General features: G+C 47.8%; 1 protein-coding gene across 4 annotated transcripts in view; it reads right to left on the bottom strand.

Moving 5' to 3' along the window:
* Positions 1 to 20,002, bottom strand: part of SCUBE1 (signal peptide, CUB domain and EGF like domain containing 1) — a 2,199,864-nt gene that overhangs the window by 115,778 nt on the left and 2,064,084 nt on the right. For all 4 annotated transcript variants that reach the window (XM_078673869.1, XM_078673871.1, XM_078673868.1 and 1 more), the window contains one exon: positions 2,645 to 2,842. In XM_078673869.1, the coding sequence (XP_078529995.1) occupies positions 2,645 to 2,842 (198 nt within the window). The remainder of the gene's footprint in view (positions 1 to 2,644; positions 2,843 to 20,002) is intronic.

Raw genomic sequence — 20,002 nt, 5'->3', positions numbered from 1 at the left:
CACCAGAGGCCAACAAGTGCAGCACCGCCAGCAGCTTTGTCTGAGGTGGGATGTTGGTTGTCCGCTGTGTTTGTACCGTCAGTCTGTGGGCAATGATGCTCAGGATGTGGAGGATGGTTGTCCTTTTGAGCCTGTAGTAGGCAATGACATTCTCTGGTGTTGGGTCTGTAAGGTTGGTGCTTTTTCTGAAGGTCGCTGTCTTTGTCTGCGCTGCCTTTGTGGTGGTCTGAGGGGGTTGGGAGGGGGGCGGGGTAGAGTGGTCCTGGGGGTGATGGCGGTGGGTGTTGTAGCCCTGTTGGGGCTCCGAGCTGCATGATCAGTGGCTCCATGGCAACTGTTGATCTTCAGGCATGGCTCTGGGCTGGGCTCCCTTTTCAGGTGCAGGCTGTTGTCCGACTGTACACCAGGTCAGAGCAGGCTTTAAATCCCTGCTGTTAACGCGCCTTAACGCCTGTTTTGGGTTCTCATCGCCGATCTGACCAGTCGTTGAGAATGTTGCAGAGTGGTGTGTTGTCGTGGCTTTTTGCACGGAAACGCCTACTCTGCAACTCATTACCGACAGTTACGGGGGTCATCTGGGGGATGTTTTTAGGCTGCTATCGCAGGTAAACTGGTGATATGGGCTGTTAGCACCAGCTTGTGAATGGGGAAATACATTTATTGCGACTTTGCCTGCGACAAAGTGCTGTTAACTCAGCGATACCTCCTTGATAATATGCCCCTATGGTTGTTAATCTGTGCCTTAAAGTTTGCGTATAGCTCCTTGATGACAATTTATAGCTGCTGTGCTACATTGAAATGATTGTAATTTATGAACTGCAAGTAATAAAAGAGTTTCTGTGACAAAAGCAGTGACCCTAGGTTAGAGGGCCCTCTAACTTGGCATCAAATGCTGCCGCCTACCCTCACTAGGAGAATTGAGAGTACCCTGAGCCCCAAGCCAGGACCAGAGCTGAGGCACTACAGTCGACAATTGTGGGTGACCGCCAGTGGATCCCCGTCTTGGATGCACAGAGGGCCACTGGACGGTTTTACATTATACTATTCTTTATTTATGAATACAACTACGAAGCAGAAGCTCTTTCACTATAGGTCCTAATAAATGCTATAACACCCCACCTTGGGGTTATCGGCAGAAACCTATTGACCTACCTTGGTGACACACCCCGCAGATTTAATTTTTCCTGTAATGTCAGTAGTTTTTAATCTTGACCCAGGGACACACAAATAAACTTGTCTACATACCCTGTAGCCAGTTTTACTTATCACACCACGTTTTGCATGCTCTGCTTCTATGAATACCCCAAACTTATTTATAGGGCAATCTTTCTTACCTCTGCAAACACCCACTGTGCTCCTCTCTCTCAGTGAAAGGGTTGTAGCCCGCACCATGACTAGGCATGCAACCATTGGTGCATTAAAAGCAATACTCCATCTCAGCTAAACTTTTTTGTTTCTTGTTTTACTTTTTCTTGTTCAGACCCAGGGTTTCTATTGTGGTACATAGTGTTAAACTGGGGAGTCAATTCCTGCTGATCTCTAAATATCCCCAGGCCCTCCTTTTATGTTTCTCAGCCATCAGACACAAGGGCAAGTCCATAGTTTGAAAGAGGAAAATGTGAAGTAGAAATCCTGATAGTACTGAGAGGTGTCTGAGCTGGGGTCATGGAGGGCTGGGGGCAGGGTTGCCATAGGGCATCCAGGTGCAGAGAGGAAAGTAAACTGAGGGTTGTTGTGGTGCCAGGCTTGGAAATATACATGATTTTAATCATGCAGGGATCAATGTGGCCCCAAATGTTTGTGGAGTGGGAAAAGTAATCCTATTGTTTTCCATCCTTGAACACTGCTTTTCATTTGATTATAGATACAATTGTGTATTAGTTATTAAGCCCTATTTGAACCTTGTGGATATGAATGTCCACTTCCTAATGAGAATGTTTTCTAATTTTTTCAGCCTCCCTCAGACAACATGCTGTTGCCTTCATGGACCTTTACATCTTGAGTTGCTAAGCATGTAGAATGGAGCTACATTGTAACAAGACAATTGAAAAACGTTTAGAAGTTCTTTAGACGTTTTTGTACATAGGCATCTTTGCAGGGGCTTACTGTACTAGAAGGACCCAAGGCTTTAATAACCTAAAGTGAGTATTCTCAGTTCTTGAAATGTTGTCGGTAATGTCAAGAATGCAGGAACATGAACTAACAGTTCATAAATGTCCACCGCTGAGGCCACATCATCTAAGTGAGCTAAGAGATAAGATCAGCTCTCTTACTACAGTAGTTTTAATACCTAGATTGCTTTCCAATACTGGAGATTATGGGCCTTCTTTAGAGTTTAGCAGACGGGGTACTTTGTCAAAACATAAAGAAAAAATATTCACCATTTTATAAGTGCTATAGGCTATAATGCACTCGTAATACAGTTATCTGCAAAGTTTTGCCAAATTTATAAAGCCCTTTGTCAGCTCTCCTGCCACAACTTGTGGGGTGGTGTTGAAACCTTTCAAGATCTAACTGAATAAAAAAGAATATTTCAAGTCTGATTACAAGATATACCAAACAGGTTTAATGATGTTCTAGCTGTGTCTCTTCCGGATTCAATATGGCTCATTAAAAGAAACAAGTACAGAAACTGTGAACTTACCACTTTTTCGCATTACTAAAACATCTCCACACTCATCTTCAATTGGAAGGAATATCTCTGGTACTACAATAAGAATACGTCTTTTTGGGGGTGGATTGATATTCCAAACACATTCAACATTGGCTGGGTAATCTCCAGGATAGTTGGGGGATTCAATATAACCAGTGTAATCACCCAGTTCGCCTCCACAGTACAAATCTGCAAATGAACATAAGAGATAATGTTTTTTGGGTTCAATTACAACTATTGAGTTAAATATTATAATAATGTAACTACGAATATATATATACAACAGGAAGCAGGAGTACCATTTTTATAGTAAAGTAGCAAAGCAGAAGCAGCAGCAAAAATGAAAATCTTGAATATGATTACAGGTGAATTTGAATACATGTACAAGAATCACAGTTTAAGTGTACTCATTCACAGATATTAACAATTAATCGTTTTTAATATATTTTTGGGGCAAATGAATGAATGAACGGAGATTTGTATCGCGCAACTTACCCCAAGGGCATCAAGGCGCCAACAACAGACAGAACACATAGTCTCAGGGTACCGGATCCAAGATCTACTGATAGGCCTCAGCAAAAAGCCAGGTTTTATGTTGTTTGCGGAAGAGCGCCAAAGAGGATTGTCCTACCAGTTCTGGAGGGAGGGTGTTCCAGAGCTTGGGTACCATGGTGGAGAAAGCTCTGCCTCCCCACCTAGCTCTTGCAAATCTGGGGACTAGAAGAAGATTTTTAGAGGCAGAGGGGAGTGCTCTGCTGGGTACATAGGCAGAAACAAGCGACCTGATGCCTTCAGGTCCAGAGCCATAAACAGCCCTTTGAGCAAAACAAAGAAGTTTAAAGGAGATCCTGGATTGAACAGGAAGCCAGTGGAGATTTTTCCTGGCCAGAGATACAGAGGAAAGCCTCTGGAGATTCAGGACCATTCTGGCTGCGGCATTCTGTACCATCTGAAGTCAATGAGCCATCATGTCTTGCTTTTACTGTAACAACAAAATATTTCAAGACCACAGACACGTCATATTTAGATATGGTACTTGATATCTACTCTTAAATTTTATTAACATCTTTTTCATTATAATTGCATTTTCGCTCACATATTGTGGTATCCTGGCTACCAGCTCCCTAGTAACGTGATACCACAGGTTCCATAAAATGGAATGTGGTGCTACGCAATTGAAGAGAGTATAGCTAGTGGCTGCACATACCAGATTGCTCTCCAATAAAGTACCTATTATCTACTTACCTGCATGGAGTGGTCCGTACAAATTGGCGACTACTGAAAAAGGAACTGAAGAACAAGTTACTTACCTTCGCTAACGATATATCTGTAAGAAACACAGGTTAATTTATAGATACCTTACCTTAGAATTACCCCCAGGCGTCAGACTGGATCCGCAAAGTTTTTCGTCAGCAGTACCTCTGTGCGTCGGAAGGTGGCATCGGTGAGCTCCGCGTCCGTCATTGGCGTCGTGGTTGCCGGAATGACAAAGCAGAAGCTACTTAGATGACGCCCTTGCGCGCTGACTTCAGTTCTGTACACGACTCTCCGCGCCAAAAACGCAGAGCCATGCAAGTCACTGACCACTGGTGCTCAGAACTAGGGCCCTGAAAGGATATCCTTAACCCTAGAAATTTGTTTGCAGAACGGGGAGGATGGGTGGGGTGGTAAGGAATCTATAACTAATCTATGTTTCTTACAGATATATAATTACCAAAGGTAAGTAACTTGTTCATCTGAAAGAAATATCTTAGTTATAGATTCCTTACCTTAGAATAGATACCCCAGCAATACCAACCCCGGAGGTGGGACTGCGAACCAAGATCACACCAGAAAGTCCTGGAGAACAGAACGGCCAAAGAAGCCGTCTCTTCGGACTTGACTGTCAAGGCAGTAGTGTTTCATAAATGTGTTCAACGAAGCCCACGTAGCTGCCTGACTGATGTCATTCAGAGGAACGCCTCATCTCAAAGCAGTAGTTTTAGCCGTCGCCCTGGTGGAATAGGCTCGCAGCCCCACTGAAGGCTCCTTCTTCGCCAGAGAATAGCAGGCTTTGATACACCGAACGACCCATCTGGAGATAGTCTGCTTGCGTACGGCCCAACCTTTCTTGGCGCCCAAGTAGCCAACAAACAGCGGGTCATCCACCCGGAACTGCTTGGTGCCATACAAATAAAAGGAAAGCGCACGTTTTGGGTCCATACCGTGGAGCCTCTCTTCCTCTTTCGAAGGATGAGGAGGCGGAAAGGAGGTGGGCAAAGTGATGGTCTGCCTGATGTGAAAGGCAGTGACAACCTTGGGCAGGAAGGATGGAAGAGTCCTGAGAACTACCTAGTACGGATGGACTGACAGGAAAGGAGGCTTGAATGAACGAGCATGGAGCTCACTCACTCTTCTGGCAGATGTGGTGGCTACCAGGAATGCCGTTTTAAGTGTCAGAAGCATCAAAGACAGTTCTGAAGCGGCTCAAAGGGAGCGCACATTAAATAGGTTAAGACTAGATTCAACTCCCACTGAGGAATTGGAGGAAAGAGATGAGTTATGCCCTTCAAGAAACGATTACCAACTGGGGACTTTAAAAGAGACGGCTGATCTGGAAGCCGAAGGAAGGCAGAGATGGCCAAGAGATAGCCCTTGATAGTGCCCAGAGCAGAGCTTTGCTGGGCCAAAGAAAGAAGGAAAAAGAGAACCTCAGAAAGAGGGGCATAGAGGGGATCCACAGACTTTGCTGTGCACCATGCCACAAATTTGTTCCACCTGCAGGAGTATACCGTCTTAGTGGAGGGACGCCTGGCTGCCATGATTACATCACAAACTTCGGGAGGCAGCTCAAAAGACGTCAACTGCCACCGCTCAATCTCCACGCAAGGAGGTAGAGGCTGGACAGGTTCAGGTGGAGGATCGTCCCCTGTTGCTGTGACAGAAGATCCTCCCGAAGAGGCAGACGGTCGGAGGATCGATGGCCATGTTGAGCAGCTCGGGATACCAGACTCTTCGTGCACGATCCAAGGATGACTTGGCCCGGTCGCACCTGATCTTCTTCAGCACTCTGGGCAGAAGTGGTATAGGCTGAAAGGCATACAACAAACCGCAACTCCACTCGTGGCGAAAAGCATTGCCTAGCGAGTGACGCCTTGGAAATTCCAACGTGTAGAATTGCTGTCATTGCGTGTTCTCTTCGGTGGCGAATAGATCTAACCAAGGCTCTACCCACTGTCGAAATAGATCTTGCACCACCTCCGAATGAAGACGCCATTCATGATCCATCATACACCTGTGGCTGAGTTTGTTGGCCCTGGCATTCAGTGAACCCGCCAGGTGTTGAACTACCATGGAAATGCCCTGATGTTCCAGCCATGTCGAGAGGCAGAGGGCCTCCTTACATAGGGTCCACGACCCCACGCCGCCCTGTTTGTTGCAGTACCACAAGGCGGTGGTGTTGTCCGTGAACACCTGCACTACTCTTCCCCACACAGAGGGAAGGAATGCCTTGAGTGCAAGATGGATCGCCCGGAGCTCCAGAGGTTGATATGGAGCACGGACTCCGCCGGAGACCAGAGGCCTCTGATCTCCGCCTCTCCCATGTGGCCACTCCATCCCAGAAGGGATGCGTCATTCACTACTGTGTGCTCTGGTTGGGGAAGGGAGGGGGATCTGCCATTGACCCAAACCTGGTTCGTGAGCCACCACTGCAATAATCATGCAGTGCCCTCCGAGATCTGGATGCAATCGGACAGATTCCCCTGATGCTGGGCCCACTCGAACTTCAAGTCCCACTGCAGTGCCCGCATATGCCAGCTGGCATGATCGACCAGCAGGATGCAGGAAGCCAGGAGGCCCAGTGGCCTCAGGGTCATCCTGACCGAAAACCCTGGATAGAGGCTGAAAGATCAAAATCATCGCTCGAATATCCTGGACTCTGAGAGGGAATCAGGTGTGACTGTGGCACATTGATGGAGAACTCCAGCGAATGCAGGAGGTCAGCCGACTGCCTGTGGCGAGCCTGCCTTTAACAGCCAGTTGTCGAGATAGGGGAAGACTGAAACCCCCGATCTGCGCAGATGAGCTGCCACCACTGCCATCACTTTCGTGAACACCCGAGGGGCGCAGGTAAGGACAAAGGGGAGCACGGTAAACTGAAAGTGCTCGTGGCCTACCGTGAACCACAGGTAACGCCAATGGGGCTGGCAGGACGGGGATGTGAAAATAAGCCTCCTGAAAATCCAACGCTACCATCCAGTATTCTGGGTTGAGGGCAGACAAGACCTGAGCGAGTGTCAACATCTTGAATTTCTCCTTTCAGAGGAAGCAGTTGACGTTCCTGAGATCCAAGATAGGACGATAGGACACCTTCTTGGGTACCAGAAAGTAGTGGGAGTAACAATCACAACCTACTTCTGGGACAGAAACGCACTTGATGGCTCCCTTGGCCAAGAGAGACGTAACATCCTGTTGAAGAAGGCCCAGGTGATCCTCCAACATGTGGTGGTATTGAGGTGGCATGGCGGGAGGGGTAGCCTCGAAGGGGAGGGAGTAGCCCCTTCGGACAATCTGCAAAACCCACCTGTCCGACGTGATGGTGCACCAGTGTGGGAGGTGATGCCGCCCACTGGCATTTGATGGGCCGGAAAGGTCGCACTAGGAAGGTTTGGAGGCTGCAGCAGAGGAGGGTTTGGTGGACTGGCCTGCCTGCTGGCCCCCTGAACCACAGTGGTGGTTCCCACTTCCCCAGCCACCCGAAGCTTGGGGAACTTGCTGCAGCCTGTGGTTCTGGGCGGGACATAGTGGGGCACCCCTTCCGTAGCCATGAAAGGGGTGAAAAGCAGACTGCGGAGGGCGGCTTGAGAGGCCCAAGGACTTGGCCGTAGCCCGTGAGTCCTTGGGATGCTCTAGAGCCTTGTCTGCTTTGTCGCCAAAAAAGCGACGGTCATCAAGCGGCATGTCCATGAGGGTATTCTGGACATCCCCCGAAAAGCCAGTCTATCTCATCCAGGCATATCGACAAAGGGCTACTGACGTGGAAATCGTCCTGCCCACAATGGATGGTAAACTTTGCCGCATCTCTCCTGGCTGCAACAGCCCGGGAGAGCACTGTCCGGGCCTCCTCTGGACACTGAGGCAGCACCTGCGCCACCATATCCCACACAGAGAGGGAATATTGGCCCATTAGACATGGGGTGATTACCGACCGCAGTCCCAAGCTGGCTGAAGAAAAAATCTTCTTTTCAAGATGTTCCAGCTTCTTGGGTTCCCTCCCTAGTGGAGCGGAGGGAAGGCGCTCTTGGAAGTGGAGGCTTGGACCACCAAGCTCTCTGGGTGGGGTGTTGGGAGAGGAAAGTGGGGTCTTACGGAGCCGGGCGTTGGCCAATCACCCTATCTAAGAGAGCCCTGTGTTTAGCCTGGACCAGGTGCCAAAAAGGACGTCAGTAAGGGCCTCATCAAATGGCTGCAGGGTCTCCGAAGAGCTCGCAGCCGGCTGAAGCACCTCTGTCAGGAGGTTAGTCCTGATCGCCACCGTAGGAAGCTCGAGGTTGAGAGCCTAAGCCGCCCTATGCAACACCACTGCATATGACGCTCCCTCCTCCGTAGCCATGGTAGGAGGGGACAACATGCCACAGTCAGGGGAGGTGTCTAGACCACTGGCATCCCCTAGTTCCTCTCTCCAGTCCTGCTCAGATTCTAGCTGATCAGTTAGAGGGTCACCTGACCCCTCCCAGTCCTCCTCCTCATCTTCTGGATGCTAACCTTGCCGAAAACGGACTCCAAGAGTGTACAGGGGCACAAAAACCCCGCTTGGTGCCAGATCCTGCCTCGGGCAACGCCGGTCAGGGTCCGGCTCTGGGTCCACATCAGGATGGAGGCAGGGGTCGACGCCAGCCAGGGGCACGACCGGCACCGGAGGAAGCAGTGCCAGTAGAGGTGTTATAAGGTCAACCGGCGACAATCCGGATCCAGGCCTAAATCCAAGGGGGGGCGGCGGTGCCGTGACCGGAGCCGTCAGCAAGAAAGGCCTAGGTCCCCCTACCAAGTCCACAGTGCGCCAGTGGGTTCGGGCTGCCCAAAGATGGCATGCATCACCTTGTAAAATTTACGAAGCTGAGCAGGAGTCGCCCCGGATCCTGGGAAGGGAGGGAAGCCCGGAGTCGACTCTAGGGGCGCCACACGCAGAGCCGCAGTAGGGGCACCACCCGCATCCCTTGTCGCACCAGCCGACGGGGAGAAGTCGAAGAGCGACGATGCTTCTTCAACTTCTTCTTGTGATTCGACTTACCCGACCCCAAGTGCGAAGACTTTGAAGACTTGGAAGAGTGATGTTGGCTCCGCAACCGGTCCCGCGACCTCCCCCGCATCCGGGACCTCGAACAGCACGGAGCCAACTGCCGGCGCTCAAGAAGCTTTAGGGACCGCTCCCGCAAAGCCTTCGGAGCCATGGACCGGCAGTCGGAGCACGACTTGGCATTGTGGTGGTGCTCCAGGCAAAAGAGGCACCAGCTGTGCGGATCCGTAACCGACATCAGTCGATTACAGTAACAGCATGCCTTGAATCCGGGCATCTCTACGTGCACTAGGAATTGTAGAATCAAAAAACATGTCAACAAAAGTCGCTCAAAAGGGTCAGTCAAAAAGTGACTGGAGGTACCGCTCCCTCCGGATCTGTGCTGGCTGGCGCGGAAAAAGAAAGAACTGAAGTCAGCGCGCGTGGGCGGCATCTAAGTAGCTCTCGCAACGTCATCCCGGCAACCATGACGCCAACAATGGACGCGGAGCAGACTGACACCACCTTTCGACGCACAGAGGTACTGCTGACGAAAAACTTTCTGGATCCAGTCTGACGCCTGGGGGTAATTCTGAGGAAAGGAATCTATAACTAACATGTTTCTTTCAGATTTGGCGCCCTGCTGCACTAGAATGTGGTGGTGCTAAGAAGCTTCCAAGAACCATCGTAACAGATTACGGAGGGAGAGCAAGCAGAGGAAAAGAGGAGGTTGGCATATGTGTTGGAGACTGGAGTCGCACATCTGCGATGTCTCGGTGAGCCGAATTGTGGAAGGGAAGTTGTGAAGATTTTCCAAACAAGTTGACGGTTTGGGGTCTGGTGCAAGAGCGAGGAATGAAGATGGCTCAAGCAGTGTTCAGGATTAAGTCTGACGCAGCCAATGTTCTGATTACCCAGCAAACCTTGTTCCTGGTTACGTCATGAGCGTCCAGCGTTGTCAAGACGAAGAGGAGAAGGCTCCCATAACCGGAGTGATTCTTGCATCTCTGGTTGCCCGGTAACCTCGTAACCATCTTCTGGGCATCGTCGAGTACGTCACTATGTATTGCACGCTACGTGATGCTATTTTGGGAAGCACTGGAAGTTCTGGAGTTACCCGAACTATCTTATTATATTTGAACTGCGGGAGGAGTTCTCATTGCGTGTTTCGGTGATGCGCACACCCGAACTTTAGGAGCCTGTGTCTAAATGTAGGAAGTCAACGCACATTTTGGTGATGCGCACAGCTAACAACTGTAGGAAGTAATAGTGAATCCAAGTAAGGAGTTTTGTTTGCTGCTCATTCGGTGAAGCGCACACCATAATTATCACAGTTTAATCATGGGGCATATTCTTTGGTGACACACACACCTATTTACTCCAGTGAGACACACACCTATTTACTTGTGAGACATTTTGTAGTATTTGGATGGATGTAGAGAACATTTCAGAGCTATTTTGTTAGTTGTTAAGGTAATTTACTATCGTTACTTTTTAAGCAAACTGGTAATTTATAGGTCAGTCTGGTTATAGACAGATTAGCAGGTTTTACATATTTGTGTGTTACTATCTAACCAACATTCTCATTAAACTAGTGGTTAGAATCAATATGAGTTCGCAAAATTGTGGACTCACTCCACCAGTATCGTTTTTACCTCGACCTGGTGAGCCTGTATTGAAGTGGCTTGATTGGAAAGATTATTTTTTAAATTATGTCTCAGCTGTAGAAGAAGAGAATGAAGATGAGTTTACACTGTCAAGGAAAAAAAATGATTCTCTTATATAGTTGGGGCCTGAGGGTTTTGCGCGGGTATAATCAGATGGGGAAAAAAACAAGACCAACTGAGAATGCAAATGTGTTTTTAGAAGCGTTGGAGGATTTAGATAATCATTATCATCCTACGTTTTGTATAGCCATTGATAGATATTCCTTCTACCAAAAGAAGCAAGCTAATACGGAGTTCATAGAAGATTATGTAGCTCTGTTAAATAAATTAGCAACAGCATGCACATTTGGGTCACTGCATGCCGATCTTATAAGAGATCAACTTGTTATGCATTCTAACAACACTGGTATTTGAGAGAAGTTGTGGGTGTGTGGGGAGTCTCCTCTTAATAAAATTATAGATATAAAGAAAGCAGAAATGTCCTAGAGGTGTGCTAAAGCAGACTTAAAAAATAGAGGGGAAGTAGTAAGTAAGGTGTCTTCGCCCAAAGATTATGGTACAAAGAGTGAGAAACATAATTACAGAGATTCAAATTGGTAAAGCATAAGCAAGAGCTAACCTGATCCAGAGAATAGGCACCAAGTTTGCTTTAGATGTGGAAATAAAGGCCACATGTCTAGAGGTAAATGTTGTCCTGCTATGAAGTCTAAAAGTGTTTTTTGTGGAATTATTTGACACTTTGCCAAGGTGTGCAGGAGGAAGTTAAACACAACAGACAAGAAACATGCGAAGTGCATTATTATTATTATTGAGCTTATAAAGCGCCTGGTTACTCCAACGCAGTGTCCCCGTGCTAGGACATCACAGACCAAGACCACAAGCTCTACTCCCCACCAAGGTCCCCCCGGCCATTAAGATGCGCGAAGGGCTGCCATCAGAATACTAGCACCTATTCCTAGGGTGAAAGAGCCAGGTTTTCAGATTTTTACGAAACATTGTTTCCGATGCATAGGTCCTCAATTCTACAGGAAGGTTATTCCAGGCCTTAGCCGCAAGAAAGCCAAAGGATCTACCTCCTGACTGTACCTTGCGAACCTTAGGCACTACCAACTTAGCAGTGCCCAGAGATCTCAGATTCTGGGTAGGTCTATAAGCAGTGAGTAGTGGGCGCAGGTACCTCGGCTCTTTCTCATTGAGGATCCTGTGGCAGAAACACAAAGCCTTAAAAGTGATTCTATCCGGTACAGGGAGCTAGTGTATATCCCTCAAGGCTGCGTCCACTGATACCCACCTAAGGATATTCAACATCACCCAGGCAGCTGCATTTTGGACCTTCTGTAAGATGCTCAAATATCTTTTAGTAACCCTCAGATAATGGCAGTATATCCAAGATTTTGCGCAACATTTTTAGAATGCCAAAGCATGATCTAGCCACAACTGATATCTGCTCTATAAACGATAGGGTGTTGTCGAACCAGACTCCCAAATTTTTAACCTTAGCTTTGGGAGTCAGTGTTGGTCCCAATTCCTCCGGCCACCACAAGTGTGACCACAAGGAGGGCTTTTTGCCAACCACAATCACCTCCGTCTTTCCTGTATTTAATTGCAAGCAGCTGAACTTCATCCAGTTTGCAAGATCCCTCAGGCAGGTCTTGAAATTAGGTGCAGCTTCTGCCTCCTTTTGTCCCAATGTGACAATCAACTGGCTGTCATAAGCATATGACACCAGTTTCACCCATCCTTTAGCACAATGTCTGCTAGAGGGCACATGTACACATTAAATAAAGTTGAGCTGTGGGCCGAGCCCTGTGGTACCCCTTGAGACAAAGGACATACCTCAGACTTAAAAGGATGTTGTAAGACCTGGAAGGATCTATTCTGAAAGAAGTGCTTGATCCATTCCCATGTGCTGCCACCGATACCGGCTCCCACAGACGTTCCAACAGAAGGCTGTGGGAGACCGTATCAAACGCAGCACTCAGGTCTAGTAAAATCAATGCTGTTGTTCTTCCCAATCAGCTGCAATTTTTAAGGCCTCAGAAGCCAGAAGTAATGCCGATTCAGTGCTATGAAGCAGCCTGAAACCAAACTGGGTTTCGTGGAGAACCTGTTTTCATTCCATGAACGTAGTCAGTTGAATATTCAGATGTTTCTCCGTAATTTTAGCAAAATAGGGAAGCAAGGATATGGGTCTCAAATGTTCTGGGAGCGCTGGATCTAAAGATGGTTTCTTTAGCCGTGGCACTACCATAGCGTGTTTCCAAATGCTAGGAACCTACCCTGAGCCAAAAGACATCTTCAACAGTTTGGTAAGAACCGATACAATGGCTTCTTTCCCTCGCAGTAATAATCTTGGGGGTATCAGATCCAGGGGAGACCCAGATTTCACTAATTGCATGAGTTTCAGAACGTCATTTTCCTTAGGAGGATGAAAAATAAACCTATCCTCAACCCGTGAATCCTTTTTCGCTGGAGCAAAGATATAATTCCTGCTTCTATTAGGGAAGGTAGCATATATTTTCTCTAACTTTCCCAAGAAAAAAACAGCTACTTTATTACAGGAGTCTGCAGAAGCAGGCAGTATTGCTGTGACACGTTCTAGGGAAGTAAGTTGTTTAACTACACTAAATATGTTCTAAAGGAGTTTTTGACTGATTTAATTTTGCTGAACGTATAACTCCCTTCGTGCTCTCCTAATTTGTTGATGATAGAACTTGAGTGCTTCGAAGTATTGAGTACACAAAGGATGAAGAAGATGGGGATATACATTTGTTAAGTGATGAAAGGGTTCTTTGCATAGATGAAGTGTTGTCGTTTTGGGAGTGTACTCCAGTTCTAAGAAAAAAACCCTGTGCGACATTGTTATAGGGGGAATGTAGATACGGATTGCTTCTGATTCAGGGTCATCATACACTATCATTCAATGCTCAGTGTGGGAGGAAAAATTTGCCAATGTACTAAACAAATGTTTGAGATCTACTGACATTCATCCAGTTACGCTTATCGGGGGGAAGATTCTCATGGTTGGGTTTGTAAAAGAGGAATGGTTGCCCCCCTTGGTGGTCACACGAAAATCTGATGGCCGTCTTTATTTTTGCATTGACTTGAGAGACTTAAATAAAAACATTGTAGTTAATAAATTTCCCCTGCCCACGATTGATGAATTGTTGGCACAGTCCAAGGGAATAAAGTAGTTCTTCACCATTGGTCTGACCAGGTTCAATTACATCCATCCAGCAGGGATTTAACAGCGTTAATAACCCCCTTCGGTTGCTATAAATGTATTTGCATACCTTTAGATCTTGCCTCGGCTGCTTCTGTATTCCAGCGGTTGATGCACGGAATTTTCAAAGGCATGAAGGGGGTGACATACTTTCAAGATGATATCCTGGTGATGGGCCAAGATAAATCAGAGCATGATGGAATATTGAAAGCAGTTCTAGGTAAGTTGATGACAAAACGAATTAACTGTCGTTTTAAAGAAATGCAAATTTGCCATGAAATCCGGCACATATTTGGGAAATGAAGTAGGAGGAGATGGTATTTAGCCTAATAAGGTGTTAATTGCGGCAATTAGTAATGCTCCCATCCCTGGGTCAAAAGAGGACTTAGGGTTGGCAGAATGTTATCCTAAATTTGTTGAGACGTTTGCAATGAAAATGCATGCTCTAAGGCAAATGTTAAAAGTAAGACATTAATTCTCTTGGAATGAGAATTTACAGAAAGATTTTGAAGGAATTAAATGTGGTTTGTGTACTGCCCTTCCCTTACAGGGTATCAATTCTGCAGCTCACAGCATAATAACCACTGATGCCAGTGGGAAAGGGCTAGGGGCTGTGTTGACTCAAACACATTCCAGATCTTCATCCCTTGCTGAAGAAGAATTTTCAGCTATTGAAGAGGAAATGTTGGCCACTGTCTGAGCCATCAAGAAATTCAGACAATATGTCTGGGGGGCGAATTTTACTTTATGCACGGATTATAAGCCCTTGGTGAAAGTTTTGACTTAGGAAGGCATAGCGAAGGCTAATTACCCTTAAACTACTGGATTGCATGTATGAAGTGGTATACTTACCGGAAAAAAGGAATCAGGTAGCAGATTATTTGAGTAAATTGCCATTACCTTGCGGTGGAGAAATTGATATGAATTGGGAGGATTATAGTGTGGCTAGCATAACAAACAATTAAAATGCCGTTTCGAAGGAGAAATGGGATGAAAAATGTGGCAAAGATGTCATTTTGAATAAGGTGCTATATTTCATTATTAAGGGGTGGCTGAGTTAAAAGGAACTTTAGGAACTACAGGAGGAGTACAGGAGTTTATGGGAAATCAAGGATGAGTTGTTGTAGGAAGGTAGGATTCTTCTGCATGGTTACCCCACTTTTTGCCTGGTACTAAGCTGGTTTTCACAAATCTGACTGGGATCCTGCTAATCAGGACCCCAGTCTATCTGCTTTCTCCCTAAATTGTTATGTTCAGTACTTAGGTACAGCCCAGACTGAATACTGGGGTACCCTTATAAGTCCCTAGTATATGGTATTAAGGTACCTAGGGCATAGGTACCCCAGAGGTACCCCATGGGCTGAAGCATGTATTATGCCACCCATGGGAGACCATTCAAAATGGAAATACAGGCCAGCCATTACAGCCTGTGTAAGGTGGTGCTAGCACCACTTACTAAAGATATAGGTTTCCTATATCTAGGGGTACTGCACTTAAAACCTGTTAAGTCATCCCTATAGCAGGCTTTGCAGTCCTGAAGGCAGGCTGCTTGGTTTTACGAGAGAGGGTGCCCCTGCATGAGAAGGACACCCCTAAAGCCTACGGAGTCCATTCTCCCGGGTTGTCAGTGAAGCAGCCTTACACCATATAGAGGGGCACCGCGTAATTATGAAACTGGCTGCAACACATCCTATCATGTTTGTATCAAACATGTTGGAATCATCCCCCCACACCATAAACAGTGTGGGAGGCATGAGTCCAAGCACTGGAAGAGCCCTCAGTTAGGTTGTCCATGCCCCCGGTACCAGTCTTCCAGACCAGGACAGCACAAAATGTTTGCTGCCGACCAGAGACACGATTATGCCCTCCTGCTGCTGAGCCAAGCTCGAGTAGGGGAAGGCAGAACAATAGGCATATTGGCACAGGGTGGTGTGACCACCTCCCAGACAGAATTTAGTGTATTTGGGCACGGTGGGTAGACTTGCCAGTGCCACTCAGTCTGAATGTGGGGCATATTTGGTGTCCCCATGTGTAGTCCAGTTCAAACCAGTCCTGGGAACCGTTGGCTCCCGCTCTGGCACAAAACTGAAAAAAGGACAAGGGAGTAATCTCCCCCTCTCCAGGCCTTCCCCTGGGAGGGTCCCCTGAATCATCCCAAACCTTTCCTTACGGATTTAATGGCTTAAATGTGGGTGGGTCCCTAGATTTGTTGTGGGATAGGATTCATATCATACACCACAACTTCTTCTACCGTCCGGGCACTCTGGACTTCGCTGGCTTTCGTTTGAGCCCAACTTGGTCTCCCTTCCAGTCTGCTGCATTGTCTGTGCACCATACAGGAACCTTCCAAGGCCTGTGGGCATCAAAGACACCTGAAGGACTCTCCCTTGGAGCGAAGGAGTCACTCCCCTGCATTTGCAGGCACCGCAACTAAGTCGACTGGTCTGCTGATCCTGAGCTCCTCCAGACTCCGAAAGGTTCTGAAACAGAGGTGGTGGTTTTCCACAGCTCCCGAGTCCTGTCCTGCTCTCTCACCAAGCTTGAGGCCAGTATCCCTCGTGGGGGTTGCATCAACCGAACCCCTGTGCACCACATCAGCTTGCAGTTGCAAAGCCTTTTTGACTTCCTTCCGAGAAGATCTTCGTGCTCCAAGTAGCTCCAACCTCGAGCATCTCAGGTGACCAGAATCTTCAGCCAAACCACATCGTGTACATCGTGGCCTCCATCTTTTGGTGAGCTGCTTGAGGTCCTCTCGCGACTACAGTGCCTCCGGCCTGTGGGCTCAATTGAGGGTCACTTTTACTTCTCTTGGGCTCCCCCGATTTCTCGGGGCCTGTCCTGACCACCATGCTTGTGGTGAGTCCCTTGGATCTTGCTGGACGTTACTCCTTCTTCAGCTCCTGCGTGGGCTGCATTTTCAAAGGCTTGTTCGTGCTCCCGCCGGACACCGACAACCCAGGGCACTCGACATTCTTGGTGTGACGGCTCCTGGTCTTCCTCAGCGTTGCCAGGTCCTCACAGCTGCAGAGTCAAAGTCCTCATCAAATCTCCTGCAACTCCTGACTGTGGCGGGCATTCGTCTTCCAGATCTTCTGGTCACTCCTGAGTGAGACAGACTCCGTCTCCTCTGCTTGCAGGTACCTCTCAACAAGAATCCACCTTCGGATTCCAACTGACACTTTCTCCTCCTTCAGCAGCGGCACTTTACTGAAGTCCTCCATTGGGTTCGACGGCGGTTTCCGACACCACTTCACACCTATGCACCCGGCTTCCATGTTGTAGGTACCGTGGTTACAAGGGTATCCACAGATTGGGTGGCTCTCTAACCTTCTGTCTTGCACAAAGTTTCTTCAGGGTCCACTGGGAAGGGTCCTTAATCTTTAAAAACCCAACTGCGACTTACAATTAGACTTGCACGGAGAACGCAATTGTGTTCTCACACTGCACACGCTCTCCGTGGCGTTCCTGGTCACTCACCATGGGTGGTTCCTTGGGTCCCCAGCACTCCTACGTCCTCTTGATATTGTCTTGCCCTGAGTCGCTATTCTTATACCACTTTCTTAGTATTTGGTTTGGTCCCCCACTGTGTTTCTTTGCAAAGTATTGTGTGCATTGTGCATATCTCCAGGTAGGAGATATTTGTATGTGTTAGAGAGTATCATAAATACATATTTTTATAAATACCTTGTTTGGTTATTTTTCACTTGATCTATACTATAATATTGCATTCTGGTAAACACAAGCTACTTTACACTCCTTCTAGGACTAAGCCTGAAGGCTTCTCTTCACAGATACCACTTAGAGAACTTTCTAAGGTTGTCTAAGACCTCTTAAATCGCCATAAGGGTTGTCTGGACAGGTGCAGGGTGTCCGCTTACATAAGTGTACATCATATACAGGCCAGCTTCTCACAGTTGTCTGTTAATGATGCCAACTATGTTCTTCCTAGTGACAGAGTAATGGTCCCGGGTGGGTTGACAGCAAGAATTTTGAATATCAAACATGGAGGACAGCTCGGCATTGTGAAGTTAAAGAAAAGGTTTAAGTTGCTATACTGGTGGCCAGGTATGGACAAAGAGACTGGGGAGTTTGTTAGAATGTGTATCATGTGTGTACTAATTCTGACAATGCTCGGTTTTTGCTGAGGCAATCATTGGGGGATAGACACATTCCTGAGCATTCGTGGTAGGATTTGAGTATTGACTTGCTGGGCCCCATTTTGGATGTCAGTGGAGAGTACAAACATGTGATAGTGGTTATTGATAATTTGTCTAAGTGGACTGCAGTGGAAGTAGTTGACGCGGCTGACAGCAGAACGATAATTAATTTCCTTGAGACCATATTTTTGAAGGAAGGTATTCCTAAGTGTATTCTCAGTGACAACGCTCCTCAGTTTATTTCTAACAAGTTTGGAAGTTTTCTTGACAGGAATGGAACTGGTCGAAAGAAAACTCTTGTTTACCACCCAGAAGTAATGGCGTTGTAGAATGCTTTAATAGAGTAGTGAAGGGAAGCATACAAGCTTCTTTAAATGCTGGTAGAGACTGGAGGAAGGAACTCTACAAGACAATTTGGGCATTTAGGATAACACCCACGGGGACGGGTTATAGAGAGGAAGAGACCTTTCACTCAGGACAATGTGTCATGGAATGACATGAAGATTTGTAGTCGGTTTTCACCTGCGGTTACAAGATCAAATTTGAAGAAGATGCAGGAAGTCTGTAAGACTTATACAACAAAAACAAGCATTGAAAATGCAATAGGCCTCGCCTTTGATTAAGTTAAAGCCATTTGCTTTGCTAATGGTATTGTATAGCAAAGCAAATGGCTTAACTTAATGAAAGGCGAGACCTATTGCATTTTTAATGCTTGTTTTAATCTCTTGCCAATGAAGTAACCACACAAGACAATAAACAAAAACAAGAGGCATCTTGTATTTGACGAGAGACCCCTTTCCAAGCGGGGTGGGTCCATCTGTCTTCTCGCTGGCAGGTTTGAATTTAGGCAGTGGGCCTGGTGGAAAGTGAAGCCGGGGAGGGCCTGGGGGCAGGCAGCGTGTGTGGGGGGAGAGTCCCGGGGCCTAGTGGAAAGAGGAGTCGGGGAGGGCCTGGGGGCAGGCAGCATGTGTGGGGGGAGATTCTTGGGGCCTGCCAGCAGTGGGCTGTCAGTGAGAGACTTCCGCTTGCAGGCCCGAGAGAGCGCGAACCACGGCAAGTGAACATGAGAGGGTGCGGATCACCACCATTGTTATACACAAGCACAAGAGAGCTCGAGGACCAGCCAGTGTCAGACACCGAATACAAGAGAGCGCGGCGCTCTGCCACTGCTATACACTGACACTAGCATGAGACGGCGTGGGGCACATCACCTGACAGACTGCGGGTGCGAGAAACCAGGGGCACGATCACTGTCAGACACCGCGCACCAGAGCACGGGACTCAGCCTCAGTTATGCACGGACACAAGAAAACTCCAGTCTTGGAGACTGTCAGACACCAGCAGAAGAAAACAAGACACAGCCACTGCCAGACACCGGACATGGCCTCTGTCAGACTCCAGGCAAGAGAGAGGCCAGGACTGGGCCACTGTTAGACAGCAGGCATTGAGAGGAGGGGGCGGGGGCATTGGGGGTACAACCTTGTGAGACTCTAGGCCCGAGAGAGTGCAAACCACGGCTAGTGAGCATGAGAGGGTGCGGGTCACTGCCATTTTTATACATGAGCACAAGAGCGCGCGAGGACCAGCCAGTGTCAGACACCAAATACAAGAGAGTGCGGCGCTCTTCCACTGCTATACACGGGCCGGGGACCAGAGAACCCAGCATCTGTCAGACACTAGTATGAGACGGTGTGGGGCACATCACCTGACAGACTGCGGGTGCCGGACACCAGGGCACGATCACTGTCAGACACCCCGCACCAGAGCACGGGACTCAGCCTCAGTTATGCACGGACACAAGAAAACGCCAGTCTTGGAGACTGTCAGACACCAGCCGAAGAATACAAGACACAGCCACTGTCAGACATCGGGCAAGTCTCACGAGCTAGGACGGTGCATGCCCACCATTACGCACAGTGCACGGTAAGGAATGACACTCAACCAGGGTCAAACACCGGGCACACAAACCCTGTCCATCGCCCAGCGTCTGAGAGGCCTGGGGACAGCTTTATAAGACACCGTACACAAGGAAATAGGGACGCATGC

The sequence above is a fragment of the Lissotriton helveticus genome, chromosome 1_1 (genome assembly GCF_964261635.1).
Source record: "Lissotriton helveticus chromosome 1_1, aLisHel1.1, whole genome shotgun sequence".
Taxonomy (NCBI): domain Eukaryota; kingdom Metazoa; phylum Chordata; class Amphibia; order Caudata; family Salamandridae; genus Lissotriton; species Lissotriton helveticus.
This window is presented reverse-complemented; position numbering and strand designations above follow the sequence as displayed.